This window comes from Mixophyes fleayi, chromosome 4 (genome assembly GCF_038048845.1).
Source record: "Mixophyes fleayi isolate aMixFle1 chromosome 4, aMixFle1.hap1, whole genome shotgun sequence".
Lineage (NCBI taxonomy): Eukaryota > Metazoa > Chordata > Amphibia > Anura > Limnodynastidae > Mixophyes > Mixophyes fleayi.
Window position 1 is genome coordinate 329,437,883 of NC_134405.1, and position 16,554 is coordinate 329,454,436.

Genomic DNA, 16,554 nt, shown 5'->3' on the forward strand with positions numbered 1-16,554 from the left:
GTTGTCGGATCTCGCGATACTCAGATTCTATAAATTCCCCGCTGGTCGCCGCCATCTTCACTCAGGCATTGATCAGGGTAGAGGGAGGTTGTGTTAGGTGGTCCTCTGCCCTGCTATATCCTGTGCTGTGCTGTGCTGTGCTCAGTCCAGTGGTGCTGTGTGCTGTGCTCTGTCCTTCTGAGTTCAGTGGTGCTGCTGGGTCCTGTGCTGTGTCCTGTTCAGTCCAGTGGTGCTGTGTCCTGTGCTCTGTCCTTCTAAGGGCATTGTTATTTCCCCATTATTTCCAAGTTATAAAAAAATTTAAAAAATGTTATAAAAAAAATAAAAAATAAATAATTATATAAAAAAGAAATTAAAAAAAAAAATATCCAAAAACAATCCTGCAGTATAAGTCCATTGGTACTGCAATATTACAAAGTTCACTGATTCTGCAGTATAAGTCCACCAGTGGTACTGCAATATTACAAAGTTCACTGATTCAGCAGTAAAAGTCCAGTGGTACTGCAATATTACAAAGTTCACTGATTCTGCAGTATAAGTCCAGTGGTACTGCAATATTACAAAGTTCACTGATTCTGCAGTATAAGTCCAGTGGTACTGATATATTACAAAGTTCACTGATTCTGCAGTATAAGTCCAGTGGTACTGCAATATTACAAAGTTCACTGATTCAGCAGTATAAGTCCAGTGGTACTCTCCTGCGCCGCATATAATTTTTAAAGGCTTTGCCGAGTGTGTGTGGCTTAGGGGTACGCTCTCTTGTGCTACATATAATGGAAAACAAAAATTTGGAGGATAAAGCTGCGAGGAAAAAGCTCAGTTTTTCTAAAAGACCCGCTGGCGGGGATGCTGATAACATCTGGTCCGGACTGAAGGACCTGCCAATCATTGCAGACATGTCTACTGTTGCTGCATTGGATGCTGTCACAATAGAAAAAATGGTGGAGGATTATTTTGCTGACACCATCCAAATAGACATGTCAGACAGTCCATATTGTTACTGGCAGGAAAAAAAAGGCAGTTTGGAAGCCCCTGTACAAACTGGCTCTATTTTACCTGAGTTGTCCCCCCTCCAGTGTGTACTCGGAAAGAGTTTTTAGTGCAGCGGGGAACCTGGTCAGTGAGCGGCGAAGGAGGTTGCTTCCTCAGAACGTTGAAAAAATGATGTTCATAAAAATGAATTATCAATTCCTCAATCAAGTACAGCACTGTATCATTGATACTACTCTTACGACAAATACAACAAGATTGTTAATCAAGGCTGCTTTTCGGTAATTATACCCACCGAATAAGTAATAATGTGAATATTCTTGTACGTTAATCATACATGCAATTGAATCTTAATGCATATAAATCTTATTGTATTGAATGTTTCTGAACTTCTTCAATAAAATGTTTTTTTTTAAAAAAAAAAAAAATGTCTGCTGCATGTTTTTCTTATCTTGCAGACTAGTCCATTGTTTCCACCTAGGCAAAAGGATTATTGTCCACCAGTCCTGTATGAATGTACATCACACCAGGGGGTCTCATGTATTAAGTTAGGGAAAAGGTCCACAGATAGAGCTCTATGTTTAATTACAGAGGACTGCATTGTGTATTTAAATGTAAATGTGTCTGAATTGCGATCTCTCCTGTTTAAACGAACTCTGCTGTTTAGCCACAGAAAAAAACATATGCTTAATTATATCAAGAGTGGCTCATCTGCTATCTCTTTGTATGTTTATCGATGAAAAAGTAAACACAGAAAAGGACCAATCAAGCAGGTCCTGAAACTCCAAGGAATGTAATTTCTGCCTTTAAATGCCAACTCCAGAGAACAGCAAATTGGCATTCACTACCCAATGATAGCTGAAGTCAGGCTGGCGTTGAGATCCAGATCTCTGCCCCTGACAGGAAAGGGACAAATGGTCCCTGGAGTACTGCCGTTGCCCTGATCTACCTCTCCAGGTCTTGGGGAGTTGTGTGTCCGCCAAAAGCGGAGTGACAGTGACTCAGGACCACTGCTTTGCTGGTAGCCTCAAAGGAGGGAGGGGGAGAAGCTTGGATGGATGGACAGCAGTCCCTGAGATTGATTAGGATACTGGTGAGGTGTTTATACCCTGTATGTTGTCTGTGCCAGACTGTAGTGTTATTTGCTGCAGATTATTATTTAAAGATGTTTATTGCTGTCTGGTGCTACCATTCTGTTAAATAAATGTATTTATTTTATTTCGGATATTTTTGCCTGGGTGATTTTGAACATTGGAGAGGTACCAGGTAGGGCAGCTGTGCGGCACAGAGGGTTACATTAAACCCGGTATCTTCATAGCTATGGTACTTATATGTTAAGCAATATGAAGCCTTAAGTCATGTGGAAATGCATGCTTAAGGCAAATTATAGTATTGTATCAATTTATAAATGTCTCTCATGCATAACGCTCAATACCACCTTCCTCTTAGTTCTCTATGGGGGTGGTGAACTGGGGGAATTTATCGAGCACAGAAATCTTACCATTTTGGAGCTTGCTAATGCCAGCTGAGGATGGCGTTACCGCTGTTATCCATGTCTACAATGCCGCTTACGTAAGGGCGCACATGTGAAATGAGCAATGCCAGGGAGGAACCCGCAAGTTGTATTTCGCTGCAGGAGGCAAAAGCTATATTATTATTTACTATAGAGTCCAGGACAGCCTCTTATTGGAGGAGTTGTCCCGGCATTTGGATAATAATATATCAATCCGAAACTGCATCTCCTATTGCTGCAAAAAGTGTCAATAAGAGATGTTAATTAATGGGCTGAAATTGTGAATAATAAATATGTCCCTATGTGTTATTGCAGTGGTTCCCAAAGTGTGCGGCTCCCAGGGGTGCCGCGGGCCAGCCAGAGAAAAACCCAAACAAAACAAAAACTTACCAAGCCTTGCGGATCCGGGCGCTGGGACCCAGTATCCTCCGCTCTCACGCAGCTTATGGGCGTGAGGCTTGGTAAGTTTTTGTTTTGTTTGGTTTTTTCTCTGGCTGGCTTCAGTGATAAGCTGCGTGAGAGGCGAATGCTGGGTCCCGGCGCTGCGAGGCTTGGTAAGTTTTTGTTTTGTTTGGTTTTTTTCTCTGGCTGGCCAGCGGCACCCCTGTGGCAGAGGAGGGGGACAGCGTGAAAGAGGGCAGAGGAGGGGGACAGTGTGGCAGAGGGCAGAGAAGGGGGACAGTGTGGCAGAGGGCAGAGGAGGGGGACAGCGTGAAAGAGGGCAGAGGAGGGGGACAGAAAGCAGAGGAGGGAGACAGCGTGACAGAGGGCAGAGGAGGGGGACAGAGAGCAGAGGAGGGGGACAGCGTGAGAGGAGGCAGCGTGGCAGAGGGAACAGCGTGAGAGGGGGCAGAGGGGACAGCGTGAGAGGGGGCAGAGGGGGCAGCATGAGAAGGGGCAGAGTGTCTGGATGCAGAGGGGGCACAGAGTGTGTGGATGCAGGGGGGCACAGAGTGTGTGGATGCAGGGGGGCACAGAGTGTGTGGATGCAGAGGGACACAGAGTGTGTGGATGCAGAGGGGCACTGAGTGTGTGGATGCAGAGGGGCACAGTGTGTGTGGATGCAGAGGGGGCAGAGTGTGTGGATGCAGGGGGGCACAGAGTGTGTGGATGCAGAGGGGGCACAGAGTATGTGGAGATGCAGAGGGGGCACAGTGTGAGTTAGCTGTAAATTGTTGTTTGACAGAAATATAATTGAAAAAAATATATATAAAACAGAGTGTGTGGATGCAGAGGGACACAGTGTGTGGATGCAGAGGGACACATAGTGTGTGGATGCAGAGGGACACATAGTGTGTGGATGCAGAGGGACACAGAGTGTGTGGATGCAGAGGGGCACTGAGTGTATGGATGCAGAGGGGCACAGTGTGTGTGGATGCAGAGGGGCCCAGTGTGTGTGGATGCAGAGGAGCACAGAGTGTGTGGATGCAGGGGGGCACAGAGTGTGTGGATGTAGAGGAACACAGTGTGTGGGGATGCAGAGGGCACAGAGTGTGTGGATGCAGAGGGGCACAGAGTGTGTGGATGTAGAGGAACACAGTGTGTGGGGATGCAGAGGGCACAGAGTGTGTGGATGCAGAGGGACACAGAGTGTGTGGATGCAGAGGGACACATAGTGTGTGGATGCAGAGGGACACAGAGTGTGTGGATGCAGAGGGGCACTGAGTGTATGGATGCAGAGGGGCACAGTGTGTGTGGATGCAGAGGGGCACAGAGTGTGTGGATGCAGAGGGGCACAGAGTGTGTGGATGCAGAGGGGCACAGAGTGTGTGGATGTAGAGGAACACAGTGTGTGGGGATGCAGAGGGCACAGAGTGTGTGGATGCAGAGGAGGCACAGAATATGTGGAGATGCAGAGGGGGCACAGAGTATGTGGAGATGCAGAGGAGGCACAGAATATGTGGAGATGCAGAGGGGGCACAGTGTGAGTTAGCTGTAAATTGTTGTTTGACAGAAATATAATTGAAAAAAATATATATAAAAAAATTATTTTCCCCTGGTTTTATGTGTATTATTTTTTGCATACAACTAAATAAGTATCTCTGTCCTGACCTAAATACTTATTACGTTTTTTTGACAGCTTATAAAACGGGACTGCTTGATAATTATTTTGGAGGGGTGCCTTGAAAAAATTATGGAGACTCTAAGGGTGCCGCGAACTGCAAAAGTTTGGGAACCACTGTGTTATTGTGTAGAATATTTTCCTTCTTTAACTCACACTTCTGGGTAACGCAGAACATCTTTGTGTATTTCACACGCAGCCAATGTTGTAATTGTTTATGTTGACTGCACTCTATGTGCGAGATGGAAGATGACTCCAGATAACTGCACATTAATCCTTGTAGCTGTGACTTATTAGGTCACCTCCCCAATCCATGGTAAGCACTTGTGGCTAATGTTTCATTTAAAACAATTTTTTTTCCATGTACTTTTTTTATTTTTTACCTTCCTACTAAAAAAACTGCAGAGCTAAAATTGCATTTAATTTTAAGAAAATCTTATGGACAATGCAGTCGGCCAATGACTCAGGGATGTTGCCTATAGCAACCAATCAGATTCTAGCTGTCATTTTGTAGAAGATACTAAATAAATGACAGCTAGAATCTGATTGGTTGCTATAGGCAACATCCCCACTTTTTAAAACCCGCAGTTTAGTAAATCTAGCCCTCAGACTCATGAGTGGATGGATCTGACCATGGCTGGGAACCTTTAGGCAATATACTCATTAGACTCTGCCCTGTACAAAAATATATAAAAAGCTAAACTTGCAGAGCAATCCTATAGTGCTTAGCTCTGCCCTGCAAGCAGTGGCTTAACTAACAATTACTGGACACCATGGTAGAAACCATACTCATATTCAAGATGTCTTCCTATCTTAAACAATATTCAAGCTATTTACATCTACTATATAGAATAATGTACAAGCTGCAGTGTGAATAAAGTTTGTTACATTGTGTTGTTATTATTGTATGCAACGCGCAAGGAAATTATAAAAGGAAATTGTTGGTGTCTGGCGGAGTGCAAGAATATTGCTCTGATGCATACTTGCCAACTCTCCCGAAATTCGGGTCGGTCTCACGGGAGAGCAGGCAAGTCTCCCGCATCTGCCTAGCCTAAATGACTCGATTTGCGGCGAATCATGCCATTTTGGCCCCACCCCCGCGCCAAAATTGCATTTTCGTCGCAGGGGGGGGGGGGAGTGTGTGTGCAAAATGATGCGTTTGGCTGCGCCCCGCCCCCTCCCGCCCTCTAATCACGCCCCTCTCCCGGGCTACACTTAAAGTAAGCAAGTATGCTCTGATGAGAGAAGCTGGACATAACAGGGGCGTTCCTGAATAAATGCATTTCAGTTTGTTTAACTTAATGAGGTATGTAAATAAAGAGGTGGAGTGGGCGTATTTACAGGGGCGTACCAGCGCTCTCTTCATTTTACAGAATAGGGTCAGGCATTCCCCATTTGACATAATCAAAGGCTGGTCGCTGAATACAACACCAATGTAGTTCTTGACTTGCTATAACTGGTACATGTGAACAGAAGGGTTGTGTCACCTCCTAGTAACTGAGCTGACACGTTTACTGCCTTCCTGCCTTCCTGCCCCCCCTGGTGCTCTGGTCACCGGCCGAGCACTGATACAGCGCATTGGCTGACACTCCCTTTAATGTTTGAGTCTCCCTGATATAATGATGGAAGCAGCGAAGGAAACTCGCTCCGTCTGCAACTACTTACCGCAGCGCGACCAGTGACATCATAGCTCCCTGCCCACTGCGCCCTCCATGGCTTCTAATATCCTTATATTATACCATAGGGAGCACATTATTATCATCATCATTATCATTTATTCATATTGTGCCACAGATTCCATAGTGCCTGACATATTTGACACATAAGAGAACAGTGAGCATCATGGCAGATACAGTGAACAATTTAGGAGAATTATAAATGCATGGATGCAGTTTACAGAACAAATCACATGGACAGAAACCATTCAGCATCATACATGAGAAGGACATACAAGGTAATCAGAAAGAAGACAGACATGAGACATAAGGTAGAGAGCACACTGACAGTGAGAGCTCACATTCTAGGGGCGCATTTCAATAAATTGTTTTTTCGCTGCTTCTATAGAGATCTATAGAATGTCCGGGAGACTCCCGAATTTCTTGGGAGTCCTCCTGGCTCCTTCGTTAGTTAAGTGCCGGGGTGGAGCATAGGAAGCGATTCACGCGTCATTGTGGCAATTTGCTGAGCTCCGCCCCCACACGCCAACCTCCCCCCAGGATCTCCCGGAAGCCAATTTGCCAAAGATGGCAAATATGGACTTAATACTGGCTGATAAATAGACCCCTCATATCGATACAATTTCAAGTGCTGGCAATCAAAATTTCTGAGCCTACATAAACTTATTTCTGAAATATAATTTCAGTTAAGACTTTTTGATTGAGATATTTTGTGTTTTGTGTATTAAAACAAATATCGAAATACAATGAAGTTGTGAGAATCGTTTCATCATCAAGTCCTTAGAGCTAATACTTACGTATCTGACTTACCGACTTGCCTACATTGTTGTAAGATGCCAGATAGCGTATTTCCGCCCATATACAGAGCCGCTCACATCTCGAGATGCATCCGCCTCCATCAGATGCGCCTGGTTTATGACAAGTCATCCTCATCCACATGATACAGTTTGCAGCTTCCAACATGGTTACAGATAAGCGAAAAACTTTTCTATTAATGTATTAATGTATTAATGTAAGGGTTTTACCAGTTTGTGCAATAAAACATTTTTTAAATCCCACTTGTGCCTATTTTTGTGTCTTGCTGTTTATTCTTCAGGTCAACTTTTATTCCAATATTGGATTCGATATTATGTGACTAAGTCCAAGCAAGTCAGAGGGAGATAAGGAAGGAATCTGCACATATAAGCTTTACTTGGTTTTATTAACTGTACACAGTTTACTTATAAAATTCTCCATGTTATATGGTATCTGGAAATATAACACTATGGGGCAGATTCAAGTAATAAAAAAACTGTGCGAGGTGTGGTGGCCACACATTTTTTAACGGTAGTACAATAAATATTAACACTTATTTTGATAAATATGAGTGAGATTTCTGGAAAAGAAAATCAGCCGTTCTGGAGACACCTCGCGCGGATTTTTTCTCAATTGAATCTGCCCCAATGAGCGCTCTCTGGCTCTATTTGGTTTGTCATAGCTGGATAGCTCCTTTTCTGATTGAGAAGAATGGGCTGATTTGACTGGAACGCTGACTGGAACTTACTATTTATTGTATATATATATATATATATATATATATATGTATATATATATATATACACAACTCTCCCGAAATGTCCGGGAGACTTCCGAAATCCGGGTAGGTCTCCCAGACTCCAGGGAGAGCTGACAATTCGACCGCATCTGCCCACTTTCTAGTGAAATGGGCAGATTTCAAGCCTCCATGATGCGATTCTCCAGGACTCGCATCGTTTTGGCCTGCCCCCCCCCTGGTAAAATGACGCATCAGCGTCGGTACATCACAGGGGGCAGGGCCAAAATGACGTGTTACGCGGAACCCCGCCCCCTCACACACTCCTCCACGCCACACTCCCGGAAACCAATCTTCAAAGGTTGGCAACTATGATATATATATAATTTGCTTACATTGATTTCTTTGTAAATAAAAAGAAGTGAAACTAATAAATGTATGACATATGCTGGAAGGACAAAATTATATTTAAACATTAAGGGCCTGAGTTATTAAGGAGATTAAAGCATAAAAAAAGGAGTAACTTTGCACCTGGGCAAAACCATCTTGCATTGGAGGGGGAGGTAAATTTATAATGTGGGAACAGATTTATAGTTGGGATACGGTAAGTCGTAGATCAACTTTAGACTTCAGTGTAAAAATAAAGCTATCAAGTATTTGTGTGCTACAAGAAAAAACAGCCAGTATTTAACTTATCTGCAAAATAAACTAATTTGCACCCCTTGCGTTGTAACATGGTTTGTCCAGGAGAAAATTTACTGCTTTTTTGCCTTACTTTCCTTAATGACAATTAGGCCATAAGAAGTACATTCAATCATTAATTAAGCACTGAGATATAATGTTAATAACAAGTTCAGCCTCGCCCTATATAAATATGTGAAACACACCCTCTGGTGTCAGAGACTTTCAGTTTCATTTCTCTCTTCTGCTGTCAGCGATGGCGTCTGCTGATCTGAGACAGGAGCTGGACTGTTCCATCTGCCTGAACATTTATACAGATCCTGTAACACTGAGATGTGGACACAACTTCTGCCGGGTCTGTATAGATCGTGTGCTGGATACACAGGAGGGGTCTGGAGTTTATATCTGTCCTGAATGCAGAGCAGAGTGTCAGGAGCATCCTGCACTGATAAGGAACATTCCTCTGTGTAACATAGTGGGGAGATTTCTGTCTACTCAGCCAGATCAGGAGGAGACTGGGATCTTCTGCACTTACTGTATTCACTCTCCTGTACCTGCTGCTAAATCCTGTCTGTTGTGTGAGGCTTCTCTGTGTGATAATCACCTGAGAGTACACAGCAAGTCAGCAGAACACGTCTTATCTGATCCCACCACTTCCCTGGGGAACAGGAAATGCTCCGTCCATAAGAAGATCCTGGAGTATTACTGCACTGAGGACTCTGTCTGTATCTGTGTGTCCTGCTGTCTGATCGGGGAACACAAAGGACATCAGATAGAGTCACTGGATAATGCCTCTGAGAAGAAGAAGAAGAAACTGAGAAATGTTCTGCAGAAACTGACCACAAAGAGAGAGGAGACTGAGAGAAGAGTCCAGAGAGTGCAGAAGCGCAGGAGAGAAGATCAGGAAAAAGCAGCAGGTGTAACAGAGACAGTCACTGCCCTGTTTAGAGACATCAGGAGACAGCTGGATGACCTAGAGAAGAGAGTCCTGAGTGAGATCTCCAGGCAGGAAGAGAGCGTTTCACTCTCAGTCTCTGATCTGATCCAGCAGCTGGAAATAAAGAAGGACGAGCTGTCCAGGAAGATGCGTCACATTGAGGAGCTGTGTAGCATGTCTGATCCAGTGACTGTCTTACAGGAATCAGACACAGGTGACCTGTGTGATACTGAGGTCAGAGAGAGACATGATGACCAGGTCCGTGATGTAGGAGATCTGGATGTAGCTCTCATCTCAGAGAGAATACATACATTATCTGATATAATAACAGGTATAAATACAGGGATCTATGTGGAGGAACCTACAGACATATTACTGGATGTAAACACAGCTGGTAATAATATACATATATCAGGTGACAGGAAAACTGCATCCAGGTCAGATATAAACCAGAATCATCCAGAAACACCAGAGAGATTTGAGTATAATCAGGTAATAAGCACCAGGAGATTTTCCTCAGGGCGACATTACTGGGAAGTGGAGCTCAGTAAACAAGGTTGGTGGAGGGTAGGGATGTGTTATCCCAGTATAGACAGGAGAGGACGTCAGTCAGGCATTGGAATTAATAACAAGTCCTGGTGTTTGATGAGGAATAATAATCAGTATTCAGTGATACATGATAATAAAGGGATCCGGTCACTTGACATTACTCCCTGTGATAGATTGAGGATATATCTGGATTATGAGGCTGGACAGCTGTCCTTTTATGCTCTGTGTGACCCGATCAGACACTTACACACCATCACTGCCACCTTCACTGAGCCCCTTCATGCTGCATTGTGTGTACAGGATGGTTGTATAAAGATATATGGGGGAGTCAGGAGCTGGGAGAAATTACCATAATATAGGATATCTGCCCAGAGACTGGTGACATCACAGGAAGGGGAAACTGATTGGTGGAACATGCAGCCTATAGGATGCAGCAGTGGGTGGAGCTACAGCTGAGCTCCTCCTGCTCTAGGATCTAGATACTTGTATGACCAACTTTCCCACGTTAGTCTTCTTATGGGTGTGTTACATGTGTGTCCAGGAGAGGTTCCAGTTATAAATATATGTAACTGTGATCTCTCCAGTATTACTTCATCAGGCAGGGACTGGACTACAACTCCCAGCATCCCTCTTTCCACAGATGTGTTAATGGAATATCAGTCATCATGATTTATTCTTATTTTGTGTCTATAATAAAGTACATGTAAACATACAACATACCTCCCAACAGTAGTGATTTTCATGGAACAGTAACAGTCTTTGGAGGTTAAAATGGGAATGGAAGAATGGGGATGGGGTGGGGCCATGATAAAATTATTTAATTAATAATTAGGGCTCCTGGCCTGGTTTTTGCCAATGTAAATCTTTAACAAAGATTTCCTATTTATTGCATCTGGAATACACTGAATGTGGTGAATAGGCATTTATATATGATTTGACACCCCAAGGAATGAATAGTGTGTTTTTATATAGAGCACACTGTATGTCGTATGCATGTCTTAGTTCTCTGTTTCATAATTATAGCAGCCCTCTGCCTAAATTATTCCCATTTTTTAATTGTAAATGTTATGAGGTATGTGGTGTGTGTCTTGCAGAAAATTGCAAATGCATTTATTTCCCAATGTTAGACATGTGAAATCGAGACAAAATAAATGCCACCACTGATCTGCCCCAAACCAGCGCCAATCTGCCTAGAACGGACCAATTCTGGGTGAAACACCACCCACTTTTTTGTAAGCTCCGCCTCTTTAACTGCCAACAAATCGTAACTGTCCCCCTACATCACAACAACTCAGCTTATATTCCAGTTGTAAATAGCATGCTGTGTGTATGCCTTGTAATATTATGGGGATTTTCATGTTTGCACCAGCCCATATTATGCTTTGTCTGTTTTTATTTTTAAATAGTTGTAATAAATCTGATATTTGATCTATAAATGTGTCTGTTTTTTTGTTTTACTTGTGACCTTAGAAATAAGAGCTTCTATAATTCCCAGTGACAGTTTTCTGACTTTGTGTTTTTGTAATATGCAGATATAAAAGGGAAGGACACCTTGTAGTAATATCACAGCAATATGTGCAATACTTGTGGCAGAATAATACTACTGATATTATTAATTACAAATATGTATCCAATAGCTGCACTGATCAATATCTGTCTCTCACTAAGCTACCTGCAGCATGGGAGCATCAGCCAGTTACTGAATCCTGCACACAGCTAACGGCTGCAGAGAAGGTAACACAAAATGGGGTTTGAAGTGTTAGGGGGTGGGCAGGACAGTCACCCACAGCAACCAAACTAAACAATATTACTGCACAGGAGGCCACACATTGCTGGATCCTCGAAACTGAAGCTCAGATACTAAATTACATTAGCACACGTGTATGATTGGGCACAATATATTTAATAAAAGCCACGTTTTTGAATATGGAATTATCCTTTATACCATTTGTTTCACTACAACTAACAAATTTGGCTCATACTAATATCAGCCCTTATTTGACTAAGAAAACATATCTCTTTTAAACAAGGTTTCCCCATCTTTATAGGATTAGGAGATGTCAGACGTGTGACACACAAAACAGATTTTAGCAGTTTCAGGTGTCAGTAATCATTTTGTGGCTCAAAGTGCATCATATTTGATCATAAAACAATATTTTGTAAGTGTAAATGATAAACAGTGTAGTTTAAAATGTTGTTTCTCAGCCAGAACAATTTTTAAAATGTTGAAAGTAACACATTTATCCGATTTACATTCAAAATTATTATTATTTATTTTATTTATTTTACTTTATTTAAAGGAATAAAATCAGAAAATTAAAACTGTCTTTACTCAACTGCTTAACCATTATGGCTACCTGCAGTACCTCTACATTCACCCCTATCATAGCCCTGTGGTCATGTGATCACATACATCATCCTCATTGCTGCTCTTCACTGTCAGTGGCCGGGAGCCTGGCGCTGTGATGTCACCATTCTCCCAGCCTATCACTGGAGCAGCAGCGTCACATGACCACAGAGCCTGACATCACCCTCCTCTGCCAGCCTGCTCTATAAGGTAATAAACAGCAGGGAACAGAAGGCGGGGGGGACGACGACGTTGTGCCAGACATAAAGTTATTTGCATAGTTGAACGGACTCCCTCTTATCCATTGTCAGCCAATGAGAAAGGGCTTGTGTTTCATTTATACATACCTCCAAACCATCCCGATTTAGTGGCCCTGCTTGCACCTCTCTTACCTTATAATCACTACTTTAGCTGAGGTCTGGTAGCTTAGGGGGGAATCTCCTTTAACCTCTTCTTTAACTTTAAATCAACAGCATGCACCAAGAGCTACATTTCTCGGTAGTTCTTGTCACAAGACTGACACTGGCTACTCTGAGCTGTGCAATGACTAACAATGAGGCTTCTACAAATGCGTCAAGGGCCTGAGAACGTAGCTTTTACTGCGGCAAGAGTCAGTTCACAAGTCTTCGGTAATCCTGGTGGCATAAACGATAGAAGATGACTCTAATCCTTGTGATGCACTGTGCTACTGCAAAAATTGCATACAACTTAACTGGCCATACATACAAACCTTCGTTGTCTAAGGGGAAGAAAAGTATTTTATTCACCTGTTTGTGTTATTCACCTGTTTTGTGTTGCCCAAAAGTACAAATAAAAAATGTAAGTTAGTAGTTTCTGCCATTTAAAGCAGAATCCCACATACAAGATTTCTTTTTTTAAGCCTGCATTTGATGTTAGCTATCCTCCAACAAATCATTATATGGTTGGCAAACAAAAATGGCTGCCAGACACAGACAGTCTGCTACACAGGCTTACATCTCTCAGCATGTCTTGTGATGGCAGAGGGGAGAGAAGGAGGATGTCACAGTGCAGACAGAGCTCAGAGAGGCATTCCAACTCCTCTCTGTTCACTACGTCATGTGTCATCCGACTGTGGTTGCCATGGTACTCCAGCATCATAAATCATTAACAGCAGCCTGAAGGAAAAAAAAATAAATGGTAAATACTGACATTCTTCTTGAAGCCTGATACAGTGATTTGTGTTAAAAAGACACAAATGGGATTGCTGCTTTAAATGGTGACACTTCTCAAGAATCTGTGAAATCCTTGACCCTGGCCCAGTTTGACAAATAGATCCAATAGTGAATGAAGCTTAACAGACCTACAATTTGTATCTGTGCTTATTTATGGAGTGAGCTGCGTATTGCTTGTGCACTGCAGAAATATAAGAATAACGAGACACATAAAGTCCTGATTATCTGTTATCACAGCGTTATGAATTTCCCCTCTCATTACAAAAGGATGTTTTGTTAATTAGAAAGTGGGAGGATTGTAAATCACCTAGGAGCCGAGCGGCTATATTTCCTCTATGGGAGCTTGATCCTAGCAGAGTGTCTGTGAAATGTGCCTGAGATGACTAACGTATTGTACTGGGGGAGGATGATTCTATTCCCCGATTGCCAACCGTTAGTAGATTTATTGACAATCAGTAAAATACGAGTGTGATTGTTGTCCATTGATAAGAAACAAGTTGGATTTATGAACTTTCTTTCATACAGAGATGAGTTTGGCACCATAATCTTCCTGCATCAGCTTAAGTGGTTCATCACTACTCTGTGCTGTTGGGGGGACCCTGCACCTTCCAATATCTAACTCTCAGGGCTCTATTTACTAGGCAGAGAAAAGAACTATCTTCTCCCTATATTTCAAAAGCTACCACCATGCTATCGCTGACAGAAGCCCGCAATGTTGAATATATTCGCAGCATTCCAGGCAAATGCTTCCCCATTTAAAGCATGGGGATCCTATTTAACAAGGATGACAGCAGTACCACCGCAATCCTTCTTCTGCTATCGCCATCTCAAGATTCAATGAAAATATGCTTTATTTAAATAAAATATTTTTTCCAATCAGAATACCTGCAAAAAATAATATATATATATTTTTTGAAATGTATTTTTTTTTTTACAAGTGGAACCTAAAATCCAAATCTATCCAGGTCACTCCTGCGCAGATCCCCCATCTGCTCTACAGAAAGGAAAATAGAGACTGACTAGCCCGGTCGCTCCTTGAGTTCTGCAACCACAACTCCTCCGCAGATCCCCCCTCCCGTGGTATGGAAAGCTCACAAAGCCACCATCTGTGGTACACTCAAAGCTTTAGCTATTGGGGTAAAGAAAAAACTAATATTGTGTGTCTCTGAACTTGAGACTGCTTTAGCTTCACTCACAGCATAACACTCACTCGCCCAAGCGTAAAACATAACATAAATTGTTAGCACTTTGCAGTCAACTTATTATTATTATTATCATTTATTTGTTGGGCACCACAAGTTTTCCGCAGCGCCATACACAGTACAAACAGTAGACCAAACAGGGTGACAAAGTACAGAACAATAAACACAAAGTACCAATGCTTCAGGAACTCCAGGGAGACATATGGAGTAAAGACAGAGCAGAAGAACCGGTATGGAGACAGGAGGAGAAGGGGGGGCCTTGCTCATACGAGCTTACATCCTAAGGGAGGGTGAAACAAAAACAGTCACGAAAGGGAGCCACTGAAGCAGGGGGAGAGAAGAGAGGGGCCGGGGGAGAGAGGGAGAACGGGAAGAGTGGATGAGGGGTTAGGTGGATGGTTGGTAGGCTTTAAGGAACAGGTGGGTTTTAAGTGCCTGTTTGAAGGAGCACAGGTTGGGAGAGAGACGGATGGAGCGAGGGAGGTCGTTCCAGTGGAGGGGGGGAAGCTCGGGAGAAGTCCTGGATTCTGGAGTGGGAAGAGGTGATCAGAGTGGCTAAGATACAATCAGCTGTATCACCTCACTCAAAATGTATCACCTCACTTAATCAGCTTCTATCAACAAAGGGCGGGCAAGACTCCACTCTGGTATTGCCAATGCTAATTTGGGTGAGGTGACACAGCTAATTCTATCTTAGCCTAAAACCTCAGAACAAAGAGAACCCAGAATAGGGTAATATCTATCAAGACTTCCAAAGGACGCTTGCTCTATGGCCCCTGAACAATTGCAAACTAATCTCACGCTTATACTGACCTATATAACCTTCAGACAGACCATTCCCCTTCCTGAACACCATAAAGAAAAGATTAAGCACTACCTTTGGAAATTTCACCTACCCCGTCTCTCCCAAGCCCAGTTAGCAACGCTTAACATTGTCACTGCAGAAGAACTTAAACTGACAAATTCTTAAGAATTCCCATGCACTGGGCCCCCATGGTTTTTCTGCTGCATACTATAAAAAAAGATTTTTCTGGACCTCACACCCCTTCTTCTGGATCTATTCAATTTCATCTTTCGTGGCAGGCCAGAAATATTGGTCATCCCCAAAGGGGGCTGTGACCCCCTTCTATGCTCCAGTTACAGACTTATCTTGCTGCTTTGTATTGATCCAAACACGATCTACATGAGCTTAGATGGGAGGTAGACATGGGTGAATCTCTCTGAGGACTGAGGTCTGGCCCAGAATACGTGGAGGGGTGCTCCGGTTACCTCCCACACTCCAAAAACATATTAGTAGGTTAATTGGCTGCTGTTAAATTGACCTTAGTCTCTCTATGTCTGTTTGTGTGTTTAATAATTCAGACTGTAAGCTCCAATGGGGCAGGGACTGATGTGAGTGAGTTCTCTGTACAGCGCTGCGGAATTAGTGGCGCTATATAAATAAATAGATGCATACATGCATCTATTTATGCTATGGAGGGAGCACCCAGTATAAAATATAGTAACAAATACATCCTAACCATATTTTAAGAGGGTTTATATATAATATTGTTCCCATTTAGCAGGGAGGGTTTTCTCTTACAAATCCAGGTTTTACAAGCGACATATATGATTAATATACATTTTTCATATATGCTTCGTTCTGGTGAATGTGTTGTAGTTTTTATTTAATATATGATAGATACTTTAGTAATAAATGTTATATTTTTATTAGACCTAATTGTGCTTTTCGATTGATCTCTGCGATACCTCTTTTATATATAATTATCCACTTAGTGAAAAATATTACAGTGCTTTTTTCTCCTTTGATTCTTGATTTAGCCTCACCCCTCGTCTTAATGCCATAAAGCCCTATCACCCTATCCTTACTAAC

At 42.7% G+C, this 16,554-nt stretch overlaps 2 protein-coding genes across 2 annotated transcripts in view; both read left to right on the plus strand.

Annotated features, from left to right (window-relative positions):
- LOC142149600 (uncharacterized) overlaps positions 1 to 11,375 on the plus strand; it is a 41,955-nt gene extending 30,580 nt beyond the window's left edge. Inside the window, exons 3-4 of the mRNA XM_075204922.1 lie at positions 7,338 to 7,372; positions 8,673 to 11,375. Coding sequence (XP_075061023.1) covers positions 7,338 to 7,372; positions 8,673 to 10,293 — 1,656 coding nt within the window. The 3' untranslated portion in view covers positions 10,294 to 11,375. The remainder of the gene's footprint in view (positions 1 to 7,337; positions 7,373 to 8,672) is intronic.
- The window catches only part of TMEM178B (transmembrane protein 178B), a 321,902-nt gene that overhangs the window by 65,124 nt on the left and 240,224 nt on the right, over positions 1 to 16,554 (plus strand). The window lies entirely within an intron of this gene.